General features: G+C 47.4%; 1 protein-coding gene across 4 annotated transcripts in view; it reads right to left on the reverse strand.

Moving 5' to 3' along the window:
• Nucleotides 1–20,323, reverse strand: part of Tmtc3 (Transmembrane O-mannosyltransferase targeting cadherins 3) — a 921,929-nt gene that overhangs the window by 418,345 nt on the left and 483,261 nt on the right. For all 4 annotated transcript variants that reach the window (XM_065440562.2, XM_065440560.2, XM_065440561.2 and 1 more), the window contains one exon: nucleotides 7,105–7,341. In XM_065440562.2, coding sequence (XP_065296634.1) covers nucleotides 7,105–7,341 — 237 coding nt within the window. The remainder of the gene's footprint in view (nucleotides 1–7,104; nucleotides 7,342–20,323) is intronic.

The raw sequence follows: 20,323 nt of genomic DNA on the forward strand, positions 1-20,323 counted from the left end.
AAATTTCTGTTGTACAACAGGATTTTTCTGTAGTAACTACAGATTCCTGATGGAGCGACATACTTTTCTGATGTACAACAGACATTTGTTGTTGCTACTACAGAAGTACAGTCTGTCGTATGTCTGTTGTTACAACAGAAAGCTGAAGCTCTACAACAGATTTTTGTAGCACTACAGAAAAATTTGTCATCACTACAGGCACCCTGTTGTCCCAACAGAAATACTCCTGAAGTAACCCGAAAAACTTCTGTAGTGCTACAGAGAGCTGTTGAAATACTACAGAAACCTATTGTGGCAACAGGCCCCCAATTGTCACAACAGAAGTGTTCCTGATGTAATGCGACCAACTTCTGTTGTACTACAGAAAAATGTTGTACGACAGAAACCTATCATTGCAACAGGCCCCCAGTTGTCATAACAGAAGTGTTCCTGAAGTAATGGACAAACTTCTGTTGTACTACAGAGAACTGTTCCACAACGGAAACCTATCGCCGCAACATATACCAAATGATGACAACAGAAGTGCACTGAAATTGTGTGATGCGACAAGCTTCTGTAGTGCCCGGTTGAAAAAGACAAAAGGAATTCCTGTCGCAACTACAGAAATTCTGTTGTACGACAGAAGTTGTTGACATTTCTTAATTGGGAGACATTTCTGACGTTACGACAGAAATTCTGATTTCGCAACAGAAGCATTCTGTCGCGACAACAAGAGTTCTGAAGTCGGAACAACAGCTTTATATCCTGACAGCGACTCCGACGTTACGACACCAATTCTGACGTCGCAGCAGAAACATTCGGTCGCGACGGCCAAGAGTTCCGAAGTCGCAACAGAAGCGCTTCCCGTCGCGGTCCTTTAAAATTGTATGTTTTTGCATCGGTAGTGTACACTGTACTTTTCTCCTGCGCGGTATTCAATCGCACTTCTCTGAAGCCGGCAATGCTGACACCGATGGCACCGACACCGGTATTAAAGTCGACGTGGCGAATAATTATAATTGTGCCGTGACGACGCGGCACCAGCAACGCCCTACCGGCCTCCTCAAAATCGGCCGCTGATCAAAATCATACCATCTGCGGGAATGGCTGCGTATCCGTTTTTTTTTTTTTTGGTAAGATGTGGCACACAGGCCTGTGGACTTACATGTGCTGTTACACTGACACATTAGTTAATTTCCCAGGAATATTTCACAAGCTTATGCGAAGCGGAAAAGAAGATTTCGGTTGTTCCACAAAGTTGCGTGAAAAGCTGTCTCGCTCGGGTCTCATTAATCTGATACAGTGCTGCCATGAGAAGCCAGTATGCTGTCAGAAAGAACTCTCATTCACGAATGTTTATGTAGCTATTTTGCATTGAACACACGAATTATATGCGCGCTCAAAAGTGTAAAGAACGAGAGACAACTGTCGAAACTAGCAGTAATAACCCTAAAAGTCAACGTTGTCTATTTCTGAATTTCTTATTTAATATGGATATCGTACATCAAAATCGATGTTCTAGCACTGCACGATGTACTTGTCGATGGTACGAACACTCTTGCTCTTCTAGAGATGCGGCACTTGACGCGGAGGAGTGATAGCGGATCTTGGCTCTCAAAATGCAAATGTAAACATCAGTGCATCAGCACGTCGTACTATTCATATGGCCAAAACGTTCACTCGAAGAGCATGTCAGGGGTGGTGCAGTGGTAAGATGCCGGGCTAGGAATCGTGAGGTCGCATGTTCGAATCCTAGGCAAAGACGTTTTTTTTTTAAATTTTTTTTTACTTTTATGTTTTTCTTTTTTGTGCTAACAAATTTACATATTCTTACGGACGTCTCTGTCAATTTTTAATTAAATATTGATCAAGAACTACAGAACTTTCTACTACAGGACGTCACACTACAGACAACAGAACAACAGGCAACAGAACTACAGACAACAGAACTACAGAAACAACGTCCCAAAATACAACAGACTGGTAAAATTTCCTGTTGTGTTTTTCAACTGGGATGTTTAATAAGTGTCCCTTTGTGTTTCGCTCTCTTTGTAGCATCGGGACGATGCTTTCTAAGAGGGGGGTATTGACACGTGTATTTATATTTATCGGGCGACCAGGTTTAACCGCCTAACAAATCTTATCGCACAGCGCGGGACGCGCTTGCATGTATCCGAAGTTTCTGGAAAGTTATCGATGCTTCTATCCGCAGTCTGTTGTTGCCGAACCTTGTGTTATCTGATTTATTCGCCTGACGCGAATGATGTAGAACTTTATGGAAGGCATGCGGGTCCCAACGATTAGTCTGGAACATTCGACGATTGTGTATAAAAGCCGACGCGCTTGAACCACTGATCAGATTTTCGACGATCGCCGACCGTGTTCGCCGCTATCGTTGTGCTATAAGTGTAGCCTGTTTTGTGGGCACAGGTTCGCCCAATAAAAGTTAGTTTTGTCTATCACAGTATTGCTACTGTGTTCTTAACGTCACCACCACGTGACAATATGCATGTATGTCACTTGTAATTTTTTTCAACATGGGTGCTGTATCTCCCATCGTCTTTGTTACTGCTTTGTCCCAATTTTTATGCAAGTTTTAACTATTTTATGCAATACAATTCTGGTAACATTTTAATGACTTTTTACCTGCGCAATTGAGGTCATTCGTTTTTCGTATACGCATTTAATTGCGTTTTTCACTGTCTCACCAATATGGCTGTGCAGTGATTGAAACCTTTTCCCATCCTTTATGACTATTTCTGGGGTACTTGATACTGCAAGTGCAGGTGAACATCTATTTGGCGCTTTGGAATTGTGTTAGCCGTGTGTAACTACCAATTTTCTGTGCTAAATAAGTATTTTTTTCTCTTATCGTTCAAGGTTTTAGTTTGGCTTATATTTTTATTGACTGATGTACAACTTAGTTGCTGGGTATAGCGAAAAAAGCCCCGAACAGTGCTCTAATAAAACTTGTGCAAGTCTAGAAAAATTAACTGAAAATGAGCTCACTAAATTGAGGAAATGCCACCAACAAACTCTTCTCTACATCAATTCAACATATACAAATGGTGTACTGTTCTTGCAAACCTGGCTCGTCAGAAACATGATTCAGGTGTTCCCCATGCCCGACAACTTTCTAAATGATGTCTCATTAATTCATGCCTAAGTTGAGTGATGTTATTTTATAAAATAGTTGGGCAACCTGAAAATATATACATCTCGAAGACAAAAAGCTCAGACAAGTCTAGTTTGGTACTTCATTAAATTTTAATCACGGTGAAAGACGTGTGCTAAAGCTTGTATATACCTACGTAATTTGTTTTAAGTCTGTTATTTTGCCCTCTCAAAGTTAGCCGTAACTGTTCCTGTGATGGGTTAGTGTGCGAAACATTTTATCTAACGTATTAGATGTCTTGTTAGTATTCACACGCAAGCACCTTCAAGCGTTCATGTGTTCAAAGTTGGTTGTTAAAAGGGTATGCGTAAGCCTTGCCTTTTGAGTCGCTTTGCCTTCTAGCCATAAACTTAGGTCGCAATTGAAGACCACAAGGATCGTTTTGATAGAATTTATATGTATAGGTTTTTTCAGATGTATTTACACTGTTAAGAGTGCTGTAGGTACTAGCCTATGTCTCCAGGTTCAATACAGTGGTGCCTTATGTACTGTAATAATGTTTCATGGGCGCGCATCTTTAGTGTAAATAAAGGTATTTCAAATTGATCAGTCTCTACTTTGCTTTTGTTTGTGAAAGTTAGGAGCAGGCACCGGGGCATGCAAGTGTGAATAGAAAATCAATTTCAATATATGAATAAAAATCAACTTGCCCAACGAAATGTCAATCACATTTCAATGGCGACTTCTGAAATCTCAATGCCATCTCAACTGGGCCACAACGTACTTTTCAGTGCTGAGACAACAATAACTCAACAGGTCAACAGAACTGCCACAACGTCAGCTCAATGCAGCATCAATGGTAACCCAACAACCATTCAACAAAATGAACACAACGAGCCGTCTAAGCGCAATGTAATTTCCATGGTAACTTAACAATTACTCAACATTGAGACACCCAATGGTGTTTCTATTAAATTTCAGTAGCCAATATTCAAGACTACTCAACAGTCAGCCCAACAATTCTCCAACAAAATTTCCCCAATTTCCCAATGAAAAACTCAACATTGACCAATGATAATTCAATGCCTTCACAATAATTTTTTTGGTACGGGATACCGCTCGCTTTCTCGAGCAATAAACCATCGCTCTCTCGAGCAAGAAACCATGTGCTAGCACAACACAACGTCTTGATTCTTACGACTTTCCCTTTGCGCACGCATCTGCCTTTATAGCTATGTGCATTCATATTCGGTATAACTTTTTTGCTCCCTTCAACTACTGGAATGACTGGGCGCAAATAGAAAGTCACGAAAACACGTCGCATGTGTAGAAGCCACACAAGTGACATGGCGAAGTGACAGTGACATGAAACTCGGGTACCGGCCTTGGTTGCTTAGTGGATATGGTGTTGGACTGCTAAGCATGAGGTCCCGGGATCCAATGCCGGCCACGGCGGTAACACTTCGATGGGGGCAAATTACGAAAATATCGGCATACTTAGATTCATGTGCACGTTAAAGAGCCCCAGGTGGTACAAATTTCCGGAGTACTTCACTATGACGTGCCTCATAATCATGCCGTAGTGAATCACGCGACGTGCCAATCACATCGTGGTTTTGGCATGTAAAACACCATAACTAATTTTGTTATGAAGCTCGGTTTACACGAGGCGGCTGCAATTACGTTCAGAGTAGTGTCAAAACGAAAGACTGCAGTCAGGGCCACTCCCTGCCGAGTGCGCAAAGCACTTATTTACAAGACTTCAGCGATTACTTCCACGGCAAAAGAAAACGGAGTAGGACGTTTGGCCCAGGAAAACCGCTTGAACCGAACCGCCTTCCTTCATTTTCGTTTTTAGCGAGTTGTTGTTTTTAGCCACAAACCAAGATAAGCATGTAGCAGTCAAGGTAGGCACAGGAAGATGGCCAATGACATACAGTTTCATAAAACAATTACCAGAGGGAACTCTGGCGCTAGTGTCTACGGGAGCTGCAATGATTGAGCCAGTATGGCATTATGGTATACGTATTTGCCTAAACGTCGTCATTCAGACTTCAAATGGCTTCGTCACTTTGTAAACTGATCATTTTCAACAATGTGTGGCGTAACAAATTATAAAAAAAACGTTATTAAAAGTGTCCGACAGCAGGATTTCAGCACAGCACCACCACACAGGATCCTGATATTGAAACCATTACGCCACGGACGCACACACCAGCAGGCGATGTTAAACGCCCTTATGAATTTATCGCGGGCATGCCAGTGCTTTTCGACGCTTAGCGCGTTTCGATTTGGCCACCTCACCAAGCTCTATCATTGCAGTTAGTAGCGATTGTGCGTGTTCGCTACGATTCTTGCGGCGATTCAATGGCGACTTCTGAAATCTCAATGCCATCTCAACTGGGCCACAATGTGCTTTTCAGTGCTGAGATAACAATAACTCAACAGGTCAACAGAACTACCACAACATCAGTTCAGTATCAAGGGAAACTATATAATTTACGCCGATGATACTAGCATATTCCTGATAAGAAAGTCGGCGGATGAATTAGTTGAGGAAGCAAACTTAATTCTTCAAAAATTGCATGAATGGACACGTAAAAATTGTCTTAAAATAAACACAAACAAAAGGAATAATTTTTCGAAGCAAAAATAAAAGTGTAATAATTAATACGCCTATATTGCTAAATTCAACACCTATCGATATAGTTCCGTACTTTAAAACCTTAGGTGTTATCTTTCAAGAAAACTTATCCTCGGATATGCACGTAAATTCCTTGGCGTCAAAATTATCTCAAATAATCGGGCTTGTTTACCGTAACCGTCATATACTGCCAAAAAAAAATGATGCTGATTTTCAACACACTCTTTCTTTCTAGTCTAAACTACTGTCACTTAGTTTGGGCTACTACCACACAGGGAAATTTGGAAAAACTTTATGTACTGCAATAAAAAATTCCTACGAGTCGTAGATAATGTTCCAAAATATGTTCATACGCGTGAATTTTTTATAAAATACAATGTAATTCCAATTACCGGTATGTACGATTATCGACTCTGTAGAGCGTACAAACAAGACATAAAAAATGGAGCCAGCTTTCTAAGAACATTAGCGGATTCAAAAATCAACATTACAGCATATGCGACAAGGTCCAGAGAGTTTTGGAAAGTAGAAACCGTCAAAACAACATACGGACAACAAACTATTCGTAACAACCTGCCAAGGTTACTGAATAAATTACACAACGAAACCACTGGATTGGAAAATACCTCTCTTAAAGCTCTGTATAGTTATTTCTGCCTGCACTAGATTGTTTCCCTGGCGTTCGCAAATTTTTCCTTATCGAAAACAACTAGTCCCATTGTATAGCTTATATTCTTGGTTTTTTCATTTGTTTAGTTTGTATAAGAAATGTTATTGTTACACCTTGTGTTATGATTATATCTTTCTCACCCTTGTGTTTCTTCTTTTTTTTTGAACAGTTGCGATACCATTGTGCCTATCATTGTTTTTTATCCTTATTGGTTCGAGATGATTTTTACTATGACCTGTTAGAGCACATCTTTCTTTTTCTTCATTTGCTTCGCATGGTTCGCGATGCTCACTATTGTGTAAAGGACATATCTAAACAATGATGTACTACCTTTGTGCTCGCTAACGCCGCGCAAACGCCAATGCGGGGGCCTGCGGCTTCGTGAAGCTGTCCATGTGGCAGCTTTTTCTGCATGCTCCTCGCGTCATGTACTGATGCAAATAAACATCATTGTCATTGTCATGCACTTCGAAAAGTACAGATTGCTCTGAAATTGACGACATTTGAAGCATATGAAGAGTAAAAAACAAAGCCACAAGAACGTCTGGATCCATAAGTACGAAGATCAGAGAAATCCGCGCACTTCCCATCATTCCAATGGTGGGTCGGCGACTGCCGTGCCAGATTTACCTCTAGTATATTGTAAGAATCACTATAAGCAATGGCACAGCAAAGTGCGCCGGTCACTGCTCCTACCTTGTGAATCGGTGTTCCCCAGAAATCGTTCGCAAACAGGCTGCCAATGGGCGTCGACGGCCGAAGGTCACGGTTGTCCCGCACGGCCGATGCGTCGTCGAAGACGAATCCGCAGCTGAGCGCGTTTACGTAGCACAGCCACGAGAGTGCACACACGGTCACGTACCAACGCCAGCCGACGCGGCTGCCGCCTGCGCACAGCCGCCATGCTGGGCTGCGGTCGGCACTGGACGGCGCCTGGGAAGACACACAACGCGTCGGCGCTAAAGCACACGGCCATGGGAGTGGGCGTAGCGTGGCGCAGCTTGCACACCGTGCGGGCGCAAGACAGCGCATCGCAGCTGCACGCTGTTCAAGCCAGGAGAGCTTGCTCCTATTGCTACGGCACAGAGTGACGGCGACAAGAACTACCTATCAAGAAAGAGGACAGGCAAGAAGACGCAATCTCTCCAATTCTATTCACTGCATGCTTAGAAGTATTCTAGCCATTAACTGGGAAGGCTTCAGAGCGAGGATTAACGGCGAATATTTAAACTACCCTTCGTTTAGAGATTACATGGTTCTGTTCAGCAACACTCGTGAGGAATTTCAACAAATTATTGAGGACTTTAACTGAGAAAGTGTGAGAGTTAAGTTGAAAGTTAATATGCAGAAGACAAAGGTAATGTCCAATACACTGGTAAGGCAGCAAGAATTCATGATCGCCAGTCAGCCTCTAGGCTCTCCGCAGGAGTACGTTTACCTAGGCCAGTTACTCACAGAGGCCCTGAACATAATAACGAAATTTACAGAAAAAAAAATTAGATTGCATTACATACGGCAGGCATAACGAAATCCTGACTGGGAGCTTACCACTGTCAACGAGAACAAGTCTGCAATCATTGCATTCTACCGGTGCTAACATAAGGGGCAGAAACTTGGATGTCAAGAAAGAAGCTCGAGAACAAGTTAAGCACCGCGCAAATAGCAACGGAACGAAAAATGTTAGGCGCAACGTTAAGAGACGGGAAGAGAGCGGTGTGGATCACAGGGCAAACAGGCTTAGCCGATGTGCAATTTAGCATTAGGAGGAACATCGTATTTGGGCAGGCCATGTAACGCGTAGGGCAGATAACCGGTGGGCCATTAGAGTTTCCATTTTATTTCATTTATTTCACCTCAAAGGCCCGAGGGCACTACATCAGAGAAGGGCGCCTGTTTGTGGTTCACGTGACCTAAAGCAACAATAAAAGAAAAGCAATAGAGGGGTGGACTGTGCATGTTACACTGAAACATGTAACATAATAATCAGCAATAAGAATAAAGTAAGAAATAGACATAACGAAGAAAATAGCATAGAAGCTAAACTCGCAGTTTGGTGTGCCCTTTTTGTACGTCGGCGGGTTATCGAGGGCTATGAAAAATTAACTGTGAGTTTTTCACGAAAAGTTGTGCGATCAGTGCACGAGGCTATGTATTCTGGTAGGGCACTGCCGCGCTTCATTGCTTGCTGTAAAAATGAAGAGTTAAATGCCGAACTGCCGTCACCTATATTCGCAATCTGATTACTATGATTTAGCGTGAAGATGGCCACGATATCGGATGAAAGTCAAAGGAATGTAGAAGACAGAGGCGCAATACCATGCAGTGAGAAGGAGACGTTGTCATAATGTCAGAATTGGTTCCAGGGAAGGGAAGCGCAGTCGAGGACGGCAGAAAATTTGGTGCGGTGATGAAAGTGGGAAATTTCGAGGAGCAAGTCGGCATGAGCAAGATAGGGTTGATTGGAGATCACTGGGAGAGGCCTTCGTCCTCCAGTGAACATAAAGAGAGGCTGTAGGGCCGAGCGCATTTGGTGGCTCCAGCTGTTTGTGGAACTTGCGCGCACGGCGCACAACGACCACCTTGGAATGAAATTACACTGATCAAGCCAGGCCGCTCTTAGTGCAACGCACCGAAGCTGGCGGCGCTTACGACATCAAATGCGTGATTGCTGTGCAACGAGAGCCGAATAAGGATTCGGAAATGATGAAGATGGCACGAAAACGACGGTGTGAGGACAATGGGATGACGACGATGCTGTGATGTGATGCTGATTTGTGCATTGACCGCTTGACAACTCTGGCACGTCGCTTCTACTTCGGTGGCTCAAACCGCTCGGTCGTGGCGATTAAGGCAATGTGCTTCTGTGGGTCGAACGGATGAGTCGTTTCCTGAAACCCCTTGCTGCGGCTTTCCCGGCATGAGGAATACTTTCTTGGCGGAGTAGGCGTTTCAGCTGCCGATCTCGAGCTCATCGGAACACTCGGGGACCTCGGGGTCCTCCTAATGCCGCAAGGGCACTACATCACTACATGGCCTGCACGGTATACAGCGGCCGCCAGCGGTTCCTTTCTGCCACTAGTCGTTCAAGAGAACCGAGCTGGGTATCACCCTGTCCCCTCTCAAACGACAATTTTGGAATAGCGTTTGTCGCCTTACGTACATTAAACGCAAGTAACTTTACGGGATGTTACGGCACGCGTCTCTTCAAGAATTTTAGTTCGGCGAACGGAAGATCAAACACAGGGGAGACAGTAGAAAACCGTCTTGTTCCTAGTATATCCAAGTCCAGGCAATCCATTGGCAACCACCCTGCCATTTCTATGCGGACGCGTCTCGTTAGGCGTTATTAGATTTGGCGGGTGATCCTACCGCTGTCAAGCAGATGTAGGACTCGTCGGACTAACTTGCCGCTGCCACCATTTGAAGGAGTCGAAGGTCGTAGAGATGAATTCGGTGAACAGGATTTATTTACATATTAACATATTTTAAGACAAGACATACATCGGCAGTCTAGCGCGACTCCCATATGGAGCCCGCAAGATTAACATTCAGCAAACAGCATTCGAGCACACAGCTCACTACTACATTTTGAGCATAACAACGAGCACTCAGCTCCCAACGACGAGCACGACACGCGCACGACACGAGCACGACACGAGCACGCCCTAGCAGCCGGCAAACGCTGCTTATAAGCCTCCGCTTGACGTCATCGTTCGGCGTGGACGGAGCACGAGTGGTCGGGAATGTTCGTCCAATCATTGTAAACTTGCCAGCGCCCCGCCGTTTGGCCCACACACAAAGGCTCCGGAGTCGACGTCAGAGGGCCTTGTAGAACTCTCGGTACAGCATAGCCCGCGGTGTCGTCGACCGAGGGCCTCGTAGAACTGTGCGCCGTCCCGGGTGGCGCGGCGGCGCACCACATTCCAGAGCTGACCGCGCGCCACGTGGCCGCCGGTCATCCGTAGTTCTCAGAAGGCGCCTCGTCTGGGGGGCTTGGAACACGCGCAGCGGGCTGAAAGCTGGCACGTTGCCACCCCGTACGGCCATTCCTAACAGCGTGCAGACGCCGGAATCACCGAATGACCTCAGAAAATGCACGCGCTATGTGCTCATAGCTAACGCCTCAGGTGAGTTTAGACGAAGCGAAAGCTCGTTTGAACAGTTACTGGCGAAAAACGATGGCCAGGGCGCAACCATCGCGAGAATTCACGCTGACTTCATCGGTTCGTTTCGTTTAACAAAGCGACACTACCTCCACAACATAAGAATTCACGATCCTTGGCTCCAGCGATTATGCCACACAAATTATGGAAATCACTCGTTATCATTCCAACCAGCTGCGCTCTTAAACAAATATGCCAAACAGGGCGTAATCACTGCGACTGCATCCACGCGCACGTTTTATTTGTTCGTATCAGGTCAAGATATACTTAGCTCACATGACCATCAAGTAGTTTGCTGGCTTGCTGCTTGCTTAGTTTCAGCAATACTGCGTATTATTTATTGCAGTAGTCGCAGAATGCTGTCAAAGTGTACTTGTATCAAATTGTATTTGTCAATGGTTGTCTTATTTTTCTCGAAAGCTGTTTGGTTTTCGTGGGACCGAATGTTTGACTATACGTCCAAATTTTTCTGTTTCCATGTATCTTTTTTTGCGCTTTTTCTTGATCTTTATTCTTTTAGAATTCTGAGTTTATGTTACTTGACAGGTGAGAGCAAATGGCAAGCTCTCTTTCGTTGCCTCTTTGTTTAGATTTCACCTGCTCGATGCGACACTGATTTTTAACCTTATATTTTGCGATATGTTTATATATTTTTTTTTTATTTCCTAAATTTCTGAGCTTTGTAATTCGTTTTGATCCCGTATCTCAGAGATTTCCACGTTGCATGACAAACTAAAACCCATTGCGCTTTCTATTAAGAAATTATACGCTGTTTTCGTATCTTTTGTCAAAGTGTCTTTTTTCAATAGGCATGTTTAGTTGCTTCCCATAGACATATTATTTAGAAGTGTACCGCGGCTCACTAGCTGCTAGACTTTGTAGGGGCCGGAGCCTTGTCAAGCTGCAGTTAGCGTCTTTTTCTTCCGTCTTCCTTATATTTCTAGTGGAGAAATGAAAGTTTCTTTGATTGAATGACTGAAGAGGGAGGCATAAGTGTTGCCATGTTGCACAGCGCTATTTCTCAGCGGATATATACTTTAGGTGCGTTAAGGTCGTCAGTTAACTTACGTTATCATAGCGTACGTAAACCGCCGAAAAGCAATAACGTACGGAGCATGAGCAGTTAGAACTACGCTATTCCTTTAAGTAGGCAATGCGCTTACGTTTGGTTGCGAACGTTAAAGCAGTCTAGTGGCGGTAGCGCACGCACTATCGCGCACGCCATTCCACCAAAGGCAGCCCTTTCTGGCGCGAAGGCAAGGTCTGCGCCAGGAAACGGCGCGAAACTCGGCAACGAGCCCAGAAAAGTGAACGCTTTCAAAGAACTGGCTTGGTAGAACTGCCGCCACTTCGGTTCTAAAGGAGGCGTCTCATCTTCACCGAGGAACTTGCTGCACATTAAAGCAGCACTTCCAGCTGGGCTTGTTAGTTCTGTTATGATTGACCTAAGTTTTCCAAGAAGCCATCGACTACGACATCTGGGGTCGGGGGGAGGCCCCACGAGCAATAAGCAGCTGTCACGGTTCATGTTCACGCTCATCATTTACTTCGCTTAAAACATTATGCAGATCCCACGCGCTATAGGAGTCGGTGTAAGCGAAGCTTTCCGTGCTGGATGCTTTGATTGACGATAATTAGCGGTGATGGTGACGGCTAAAGTTTAATTTCTGCAACGTTTAGGCTAAAACGAGAGTGGTGAGTTGATGTTAAACGTTCCATTGCGTGCACAACTGCTGTTTGTCTGCGTAGTACACAGAACACGCCGGGAGAGGTGTTTGCTTGAGGCGTTGCTGTGCGCCATATTTCATAACCTCTGAGAGGGTTGAGCGTTGCCATTTCCTCACATGGCACATCGCATTCTGGCAGACGTATTAAACTGGAATTGGATTGTGGGGCTATACATGCCAAAACCGCACTCAGATTATGAGGCAAGCCGTAGTGGCGGACTCCCGATTAATTTTAACACCATGATGTTCTTTAACGTGTCCCCAAATCTAAGTGCACGTGCGTTTTCTCTTTCGCCCCCGTCGAAATGCGGCTGGCGCGATTCGGGTCAAATACACGACCTCTAGCAATGCCATAGCCGCAAAACTAACGCGGCGGGCTCAGAAGTGTTGATTTGACGGTCGACCGCTTCCGTAGCGTCTCCTGGACAGTGCGGTGCGCTTTAATTATTGTGGCTCTGCTTCTGCACGCCCTGCGTAAGTCGCCCACTTGACGTATGTGCATGGCGTTTATTTTTCAGAAATGGCAGCAACTAACTGTACCGTACCTTGAACTTCAGCTTATATTGTTTCCCCGCAACCGCTGTCGTATATATTGTAACGTGGATTGGAGACGAGTCTTATAAAACATACGCTTCTCTTTAATGGCGGGCCAGAAGAAGAGCGTAAAGCGTATGCGCTTCGTCGTGGCGTCCATGGCGCCGGCCGTAGCGCGCGCCGTCCCGCGGTGCGGGAGCCCCACATCATTGTGTCAATTGCACCCCATGCGAAAAGCGACCGTCTCGTTCGCGTGAAAAAGTTCTTTCGGCGACGACAACAAATGGAGCTCCTCAGGTGCAGCTCGGCGTTCACGTACGCGGATAGTAGGGTTTCATGCGCACTACATCAACAACTTCAGCGCCAAGACGACGACGGGGAAAACCGGGGTCAGAACTGCAGGGGACGACTTCGTAGGTAACGTAACTGAGGCGGCGTGTAGCCTTGTAGGGACCAAAATACCGGTGGAGCAACTTTTCCGAGAGTCCACGGCGACGGATGGGCGTCCAGACCCCCACGAAGGCGCCGGTATTGTAATGGACGTCGCGTCGACTCTGATTGTACCGAAGGGTGTCGGCATGCTGTTGGCTCCGGATACGGTGCCGAGCAAGCTGGCGGGCTTCTTCAGCTCTTTGTACAAACTGTTTTACGTGTTCGCTGGTCGGGCTATTATCAGCCAGACGTAGCATGGGGTCAAGTGTAGACGTGACGTGACGGCCGTATACAAGCTCGAACGGCGTGTACTGCGTAGTCTCCTGTACAGCAGTGTTATACGCGAAGGTCACATAGGGTAAAATATCCTCCCACGTCTTGTGCTCTACGTCGATATACATGGAGAGCATATCAGCCAGCGTTCTGTTCAGACGTTCCGTTAATCTATTGGTCTGACGGTGATACGCAGTGCTCTTGCGGTGAGAGCAATGCGTCAGCCGGAGAGCGTCCTCCATAAGTTCGGCTGTAAATGCTCTACCGCGGCCGGTGATGACAACAGACGGTGCACCATGTCGTATAGGACGATGTGGCGTACAAAGAACTTGGCCATTTCATACGGCTTTGCTTGCGGAATAACTTCGGTTTCGGCGTACCGAGTTAAGTAGTCGGTAGCGACGACTATGCATTTGTTGCGCGAAGAGGTTCCTGGGAATGGCCCAAGTAGATCCATTCCTATTTGTTGGAACGGTGCTTGAGGAGGGTCCACAGGGTGGAGAAAGCCAGCCGGCTTAACTGGTGGTTTCTTGCGGCGCTGACAATAGCGGCAGGTCTTCAGGTACCTTTTCACAGAAGAATAAAGCCGGGGCCAGTAATACTTCGGTCGTATTCTTGCTAATGTTTTAGCGAATCCCAGGTGTCCCGCGCATGGCTCATCATGGCAGGCTTGCAAAATGTCTTGGCGCAGCGCCGATGGCACGACAAGGAGGTACGTATTGGGACCGCTTTCGCAGTTTTTCCTGTAAAGGACGCTGTTAGGCAAGCGGTACATGATGAGCCGCACGCGAGCGAGCGCGGTAAAACACCTGCAACTCCTTGAAGGTGCTCGATCAACGGCAGCAGCTCAGGGTCAGCGCACTGGTGCTCAGCCATCTTTATGGCGTCAATAACGCCGACAAATGACAAGTCATTGTCAGGGTTCAGGAGAACATTCATTTGGGCTAGATGGTGCATACTTGAATTAGGAAGGAACAGCGCCAACTAAGACGATCACAAGAGGGGAGAACGACACAGGACAAGCGCCAACTTCATCTATCTTTATTCACCGAAAATTCAGCAAATATAGGAAAAACACAGACATGCGCACAATGACCATCATGCGTATGAAATATGAAAAAAGGTGGCAAACAGACACGGCATCCCAGTCGTGTTTTCGGCTCCTCGAAAACAAGCTCAGCTCTGCCCCCGCGTCGCGAGCGAGGGTACGAGGAGCAACTGCACCAAAAAACATGGAAAGCAGTTTGTAAAGTGCTGCACCGGTGTGGTATATGAAATACCTTTGACGTGCGGGAAAACATATGTGGGCCAAACGGGCAGATGCGTGAACGACCGTGCTGCTGAACATGTGAGGTCGCTGAAAGAAGGAGGTGCGCATCTTTCGCAACATTGCGCAACTTGCACCGTGTGTGACCAAGCGGCAGAACATTCGCCACAAAAGCAATGCCAGTACTGCAAGAAGTGTGAACCACGGTTCGGAGAGATAAAGATTCTTGGCAGAAGTAGGGAAACTAAGGCACGTGAGGTTTTAGAACATTCCATATAAAGAAAAAAGGAAAAAACTGTGTTAGTGATACTTCCGTGACCCTCTTCAAAAGCGAAATGTCATATCTGGAACGGTTTGGCAGATGACGCATGATGGTCATTGTGCGCATGTCTGTGTTTTTCCTATATTTGCTGAATTTTCGGTGAATAAAGATAGATGAAGTTGGCGCTTGTCCTGTGTCGTTCTCCCGTCTTGTGATCGTCTTAGTTGGCGCTGTTCCTTCCTAATTCATTGTCAGGGTCCGATGACATCGTAGGGAGTGGTGCACGTGACAAACAGTCAGCGTCACTGTGCTTGCTCCCTGATCGGTAGACAACTGTTATGTCGTACTCTTGTAAGCACAGGCTCCAACGGGCTAGTCTGCCTGACGAATCTTTGAGGTTGGCAAGCCAGCACAGGGCGTGGTGATCGCTGACAGCCTTAAAGGGTCTACCGTACAAGTAGGTTCGGAATTTACCGATGGCCCACACAACCGCTAAGCATTCTTTTTCAGTGGTTGAGTAGTTCTTCTCAGCCTTGGTGAGAATGCGGCTTGCATAAGCAATGCGGCGTTCCGCACCAGCTTGCCACTGCACAAGAACTGCACCGAGACCCGTATTACTGGCATCAGTATGGATTTCAGTGTCAGCGTCTTCGTCGAAATGAGCAAGTATCGGGGCCGATTGCAAACGCTGGCGCAATTCATTGAACGACTGCTGCTGCTCGTCCGCCCAAATGAAAGGCACATCGTCCCGTGTAAGCCGTGTCACAGGCTCACCAATTCTCGAGAATCCCTCGACAAAGCGCCTATTGTATGCGCCGAAACCAAGGAAGCGTTGGACAGCCTTCTTCTCTGTGGGTGGCGAAAACTCGGCGACGGCAGCTAACTTGTCGGGGTCTGGTCGGACGCCTTTAGGACCAACGACAAGGCCAAGAAATTTGAGCTCTTGGAACCCGAAGTAGTTCTTTTCAGGCTTGATGGTGAGGCCGGCAGTGCGGGTCGCAGCGAGGACACTCTCGAGTCGTGCGAGATGTTCGTCAAACGTGCTCAAGAACACGACGACGTCGTCCAAGTATACGAGGCAGGTTTGCCATTTGAGTTCAGCAAGCACGGTATCCATCATCCGCTGAAAAGTGGCAGGTGCGGAACAGAGACCGAAGGGGAGAACTTTGAACTCATAAAGCCCGTCAGGCGTCACAAACGCTGTTTTTTCACGATCCTGTTCACAAACTTCGATTTGCGAATACCCTGATTTAAGGTCCAACGAAGAAAAAAACTTGGCATGTTGTAGACGATCTAATGCGCTGTCGATGCGGTGCAACGGATAAACATCGCGCTTGGTGACACTGTTTAATTTCCTGTAATCTACACAGAACCGTAGTGTGTTATGTTTTTTTCTGACTCACACTACGGGAGAGGCCCACGGGCTTGTGCACGGCTGGATCACGTCGTCTTGGGGCATCTGTTTTAGTTGATGCTTGATCGCTTCCCTTTCCACAGGAGACACTCTGTAAGGATGCTGACGAACAAGACGTGCAGACTCGTCCGTAATAATGTAGTGCTTTGTGATGGACGTGCGTCGTACTTTGGACGATATTGAAAAACAGTCCGCAAATTTATTCACGAGACTCAGTAGAGGGTCTTTCTGATAGTCTGGCAGAGCAGCGTTAACGTGAATCCGTTCTTTTTGGCTGGTTAACTCAGATTTCTGAGACGATGCGATTTCCAATGTGGCAATGTCAGTGACATCAATGATTTCGCGAAGAAATGCGATAGTCGTTCCTCGCTGTACATGCCGATATTCGTTGCTAAAGTTTGTTAGCAAAACGACTGAACATTTGTTTCGCACCTGAAGAAGCCCGCTGGCTGAAGGAAATCCATGCCGAGTATAAGGTCCTTTGAACATTCAGGAATAATGACGAAGTTGCCGATGTACGTGAAGCCCCGAATGTTGACTCGTGCCGTGCACCGGCCCATTGGAGTTATGAGGTGCCCTCCTGCAGTACGAATTTGAGTTCCGGTCTATTGTGTCGAAACTTTGTTCAGTGTGCGCGCGAGATTCTGGCTCATAATAGACGTGTCCGCACCCGTGTCGATTAGCGCCGTGTCTTCGTGGTCATCTATGGTACGTCTTAAGATACTGACACCGAACTACACTGCTTTCTCTGCGTCTCAATTACGTCATTTCGAGGTCGTCGTAATGGAGGATGTTCAGCGTTCACAACGTCAGCGTCCTCACCTCCGCAGATCACTGGACTCAGTTTTCCCGAGAGGCAGGGCTGGGTGAGCGACGCCTTCTTGCGCTCGGCGTGAAGACGGGGCTGGAGACCTGTATCGGGCAGGTGACGGTGACCGGGGGTGACGGAATCGTGGGCCAAACGAGCTCCTGGCGGCCGCGAGGTAGGCTTCAATCTCGAGGGGGCGTTCACCATTGAGTGGGCAAGGCGCATTCAGCGAAAATCCACGGAGCCAAGCTCGGCGGTAAGGACAGGCCCTATAGAGGTGATCGGCTTCACCGCAATGAAAACACAAGGGTCTCCGGTCTGCAGTGCGCCATAGGTCGATCTTGCGGGATGCTCGTGTTTCAGCCATGAATGGCGTGCGGGGAGTCCTGAAGTCGGCAGTTGGTTGTTCAACGGCGCGCACACCATGAAAGTCCGGGACATCGCACGCATCGTGAAAAGTCGGAGACAACGAACTGCGCGCAGCTTCCGCATACGACATGCGACGCCGTGGCTACCGTAACTCATGCTGTGGTGCCTCGCTTCGCTCCGGGACTTGTACTGCCTACCTGATTTCTTCCCGGACGACCTCATCCAGGGCGAGTCACGGTACCGACACCGGAGCCACCTCAAACTTTTGGAGCTCCTCTCGGACAAAAAGCCTAATGAGCTCCCGCAAGGCGTCGGTATTGTCCAAGGGTATAGCGAGAGGCACACGCGATAGGGTCGACACGTCGCGGTTGTACTGCGTTGTTCGTTGCTGCAGTGCTTTTTCCATTGATATGGCTTCCGCGAGAAACTCTGCGACGGTATTTCGTGAGTTGCGTATTAGGCCGCCAAATAACCCTTGCTTGACACTAGGCATCAGGTTCCCGACCTCCTTTTCTTCCGGCATGGATGGATCCGCGCGTCGGAAAAGTCGGCACATATCTTCGAGACACATTGCGACTCTTTCGTTCGGCCGCTGTACTCTTGCCTGAATTGCAAATTCAGCTCGCTCCTTGCGATCGAGGCTGGCGTATGTGCTGATTAGCTGGCGTCGGAATTCGTCCCATGTCGGTAAGGCCGCCTCATGGTTCTCAAACCATGTCCGCGCGTAGTCCACGAGGGTAAAGCAGGCGTTGCGTAGCTCGCGCTCTGGAGTCCAGCCGTTGAATTCTGCGACACGCTCAAAGTGATCGAGCCAGTCCTCAACATCCTCGAAAATGGCCCCTTGGAAGGATGTGGGCATTCACGGCTGGTTAAGGACGACCTCGGTCGGTGCCGTTGAGGAAGAAGACGGAACTGATGTACTCATCTTTCCGACTCGATTGGGTAGAGGCTCGTGCTCAGGTGGCAGTCTCTGAAGTCGATGGCTTACCCGTACGCGAACAGGAGTCAGCTCGACCAGACATCGTACTGGGCTTGTAGACAGCGTTCGATCTGGGCGTGGTAGCATGTACCCAGCACCTCCACCAGAAAAATGTAACGTAGATTGAAGACGAGTCTTACAAAATATACGCTTCTCTTTAATGGCGGACCAGAAGAAGAGCGTGACGCGTACGCGCTTCGTCGTCTTCCATGGCGCCGGCCGTTGCGCGCGCCGTACAGCGGTGAAGGAGCCCCACAGCAGTGTCAATATATAGTAGTGGGGTTTCTGTGCCTTCTCACGTCACCTCCTCCCCCTCTCTTATATGGGAACTGCCTTTTCTTCTCCCTCTCCTTCTTCTCCAGTTCTCCTCTCTACAGTTCTATCTGCGTCCTATCTGACCTCACACGTTAGTAGAAAGGGCAGTGCTGCCGTTTCTGAAAGGCTTCTGAGGGGAGTTACAGATAACTACAGCTGTCAAGCGGCTAATGCAGCGAGGGCACGTGGTTCCAGAGAGCATTGTGCACATTTGACGCGGTGGGGTGAAAACGAGTTTCTCCTGTCGCCTTTCATCTCTTAGTCGCCCTTTCATCTATATACACGCTCTGAACCACCCCCCGAGGGGTGGTTCACACCGCATTGTTCAAATCGCACTGTTCAGAGCGCGACAGCAGCGCACAGTGCTGCTGCTGTCACGCACTGATGCTGCTGCTGCCGCTGTCCGCGACAGCAGCAGCAGCAGCAGCAGCAGTGGGAAAGTCCAAGGAAGAGGCAAAGAAAGCTTCTAAAAAAAAAACAGCAACGTCGCAGTCCTGAGCGTCACGAAGTGGCCACTGATCGATGACAGGGCACTCGTCGAGAACTCCCGGGGAAAAGCGTCGACGACAGACGGTTGCCTCCTATTGGGCCACGTTGAGGACAGTTCCACACGTACACGAGCAACTCGTTGAAGACATGAGCACCCCGAGCAGCACTGTGGAGGGCGACAGAGGTGGTGAACGATTCGGCGTTTGTGACTGGCCAGTGGATTCTCTTAACGAGGGCAAGAGGGGTTATTTAAGGCCGCCTTGGCCCCTGTGTTAATCATAACCACACGAGACTCGGAGGAGAGCCCCAACCATGTACAACCAGCTGCGCCGCCGCAAGTATGTAACTCAGCCATAGATGAGGACGAGCTATTTTTGGCTTTGAAGTCTATGAAGCATAATCGCAGTCCAGGATACAATGGTCCGAAAATAAAATTTTATGTGAAGTTTTGGACACTGTTAGGGAAGCCATTCACATCGCTGGTGAACAGGCTTGAAGGGACTTTGTCAGCATCTCAACGAGAGGGTCTAATCACTCTCCTTTTTAAGGACGAGTCGAGAAACTCCGATCTGACAGCATGGCGTAAAATCACACTTCTACTGCGATTACAAGCTCATAGCAAGGTGCCTGTGTATGCGACTCACGGCAGTACTCAACACTGTTTTGGGTCCATACCCTGCATGTTGTGTCCAGGGGCACTCCACTCTGCTTCACGGTTTAGCAGTGAGGGATCTTCTCCTGCGGGCAAATACCAGCAAACTTCCAGGTATTCTGTGCTCCTTCGATCAAGGGAAGGCTTTCGATATCATTAGCCATAGGTACCTTTCCTGTGTTCTGGAATAGGCTACTTTTAGTGTAGGTTTTCGGCAGATGGTCCACGCTT

The sequence above is a fragment of the Dermacentor albipictus genome, chromosome 3 (genome assembly GCF_038994185.2).
Source record: "Dermacentor albipictus isolate Rhodes 1998 colony chromosome 3, USDA_Dalb.pri_finalv2, whole genome shotgun sequence".
NCBI classification, from domain to species: domain Eukaryota; kingdom Metazoa; phylum Arthropoda; class Arachnida; order Ixodida; family Ixodidae; genus Dermacentor; species Dermacentor albipictus.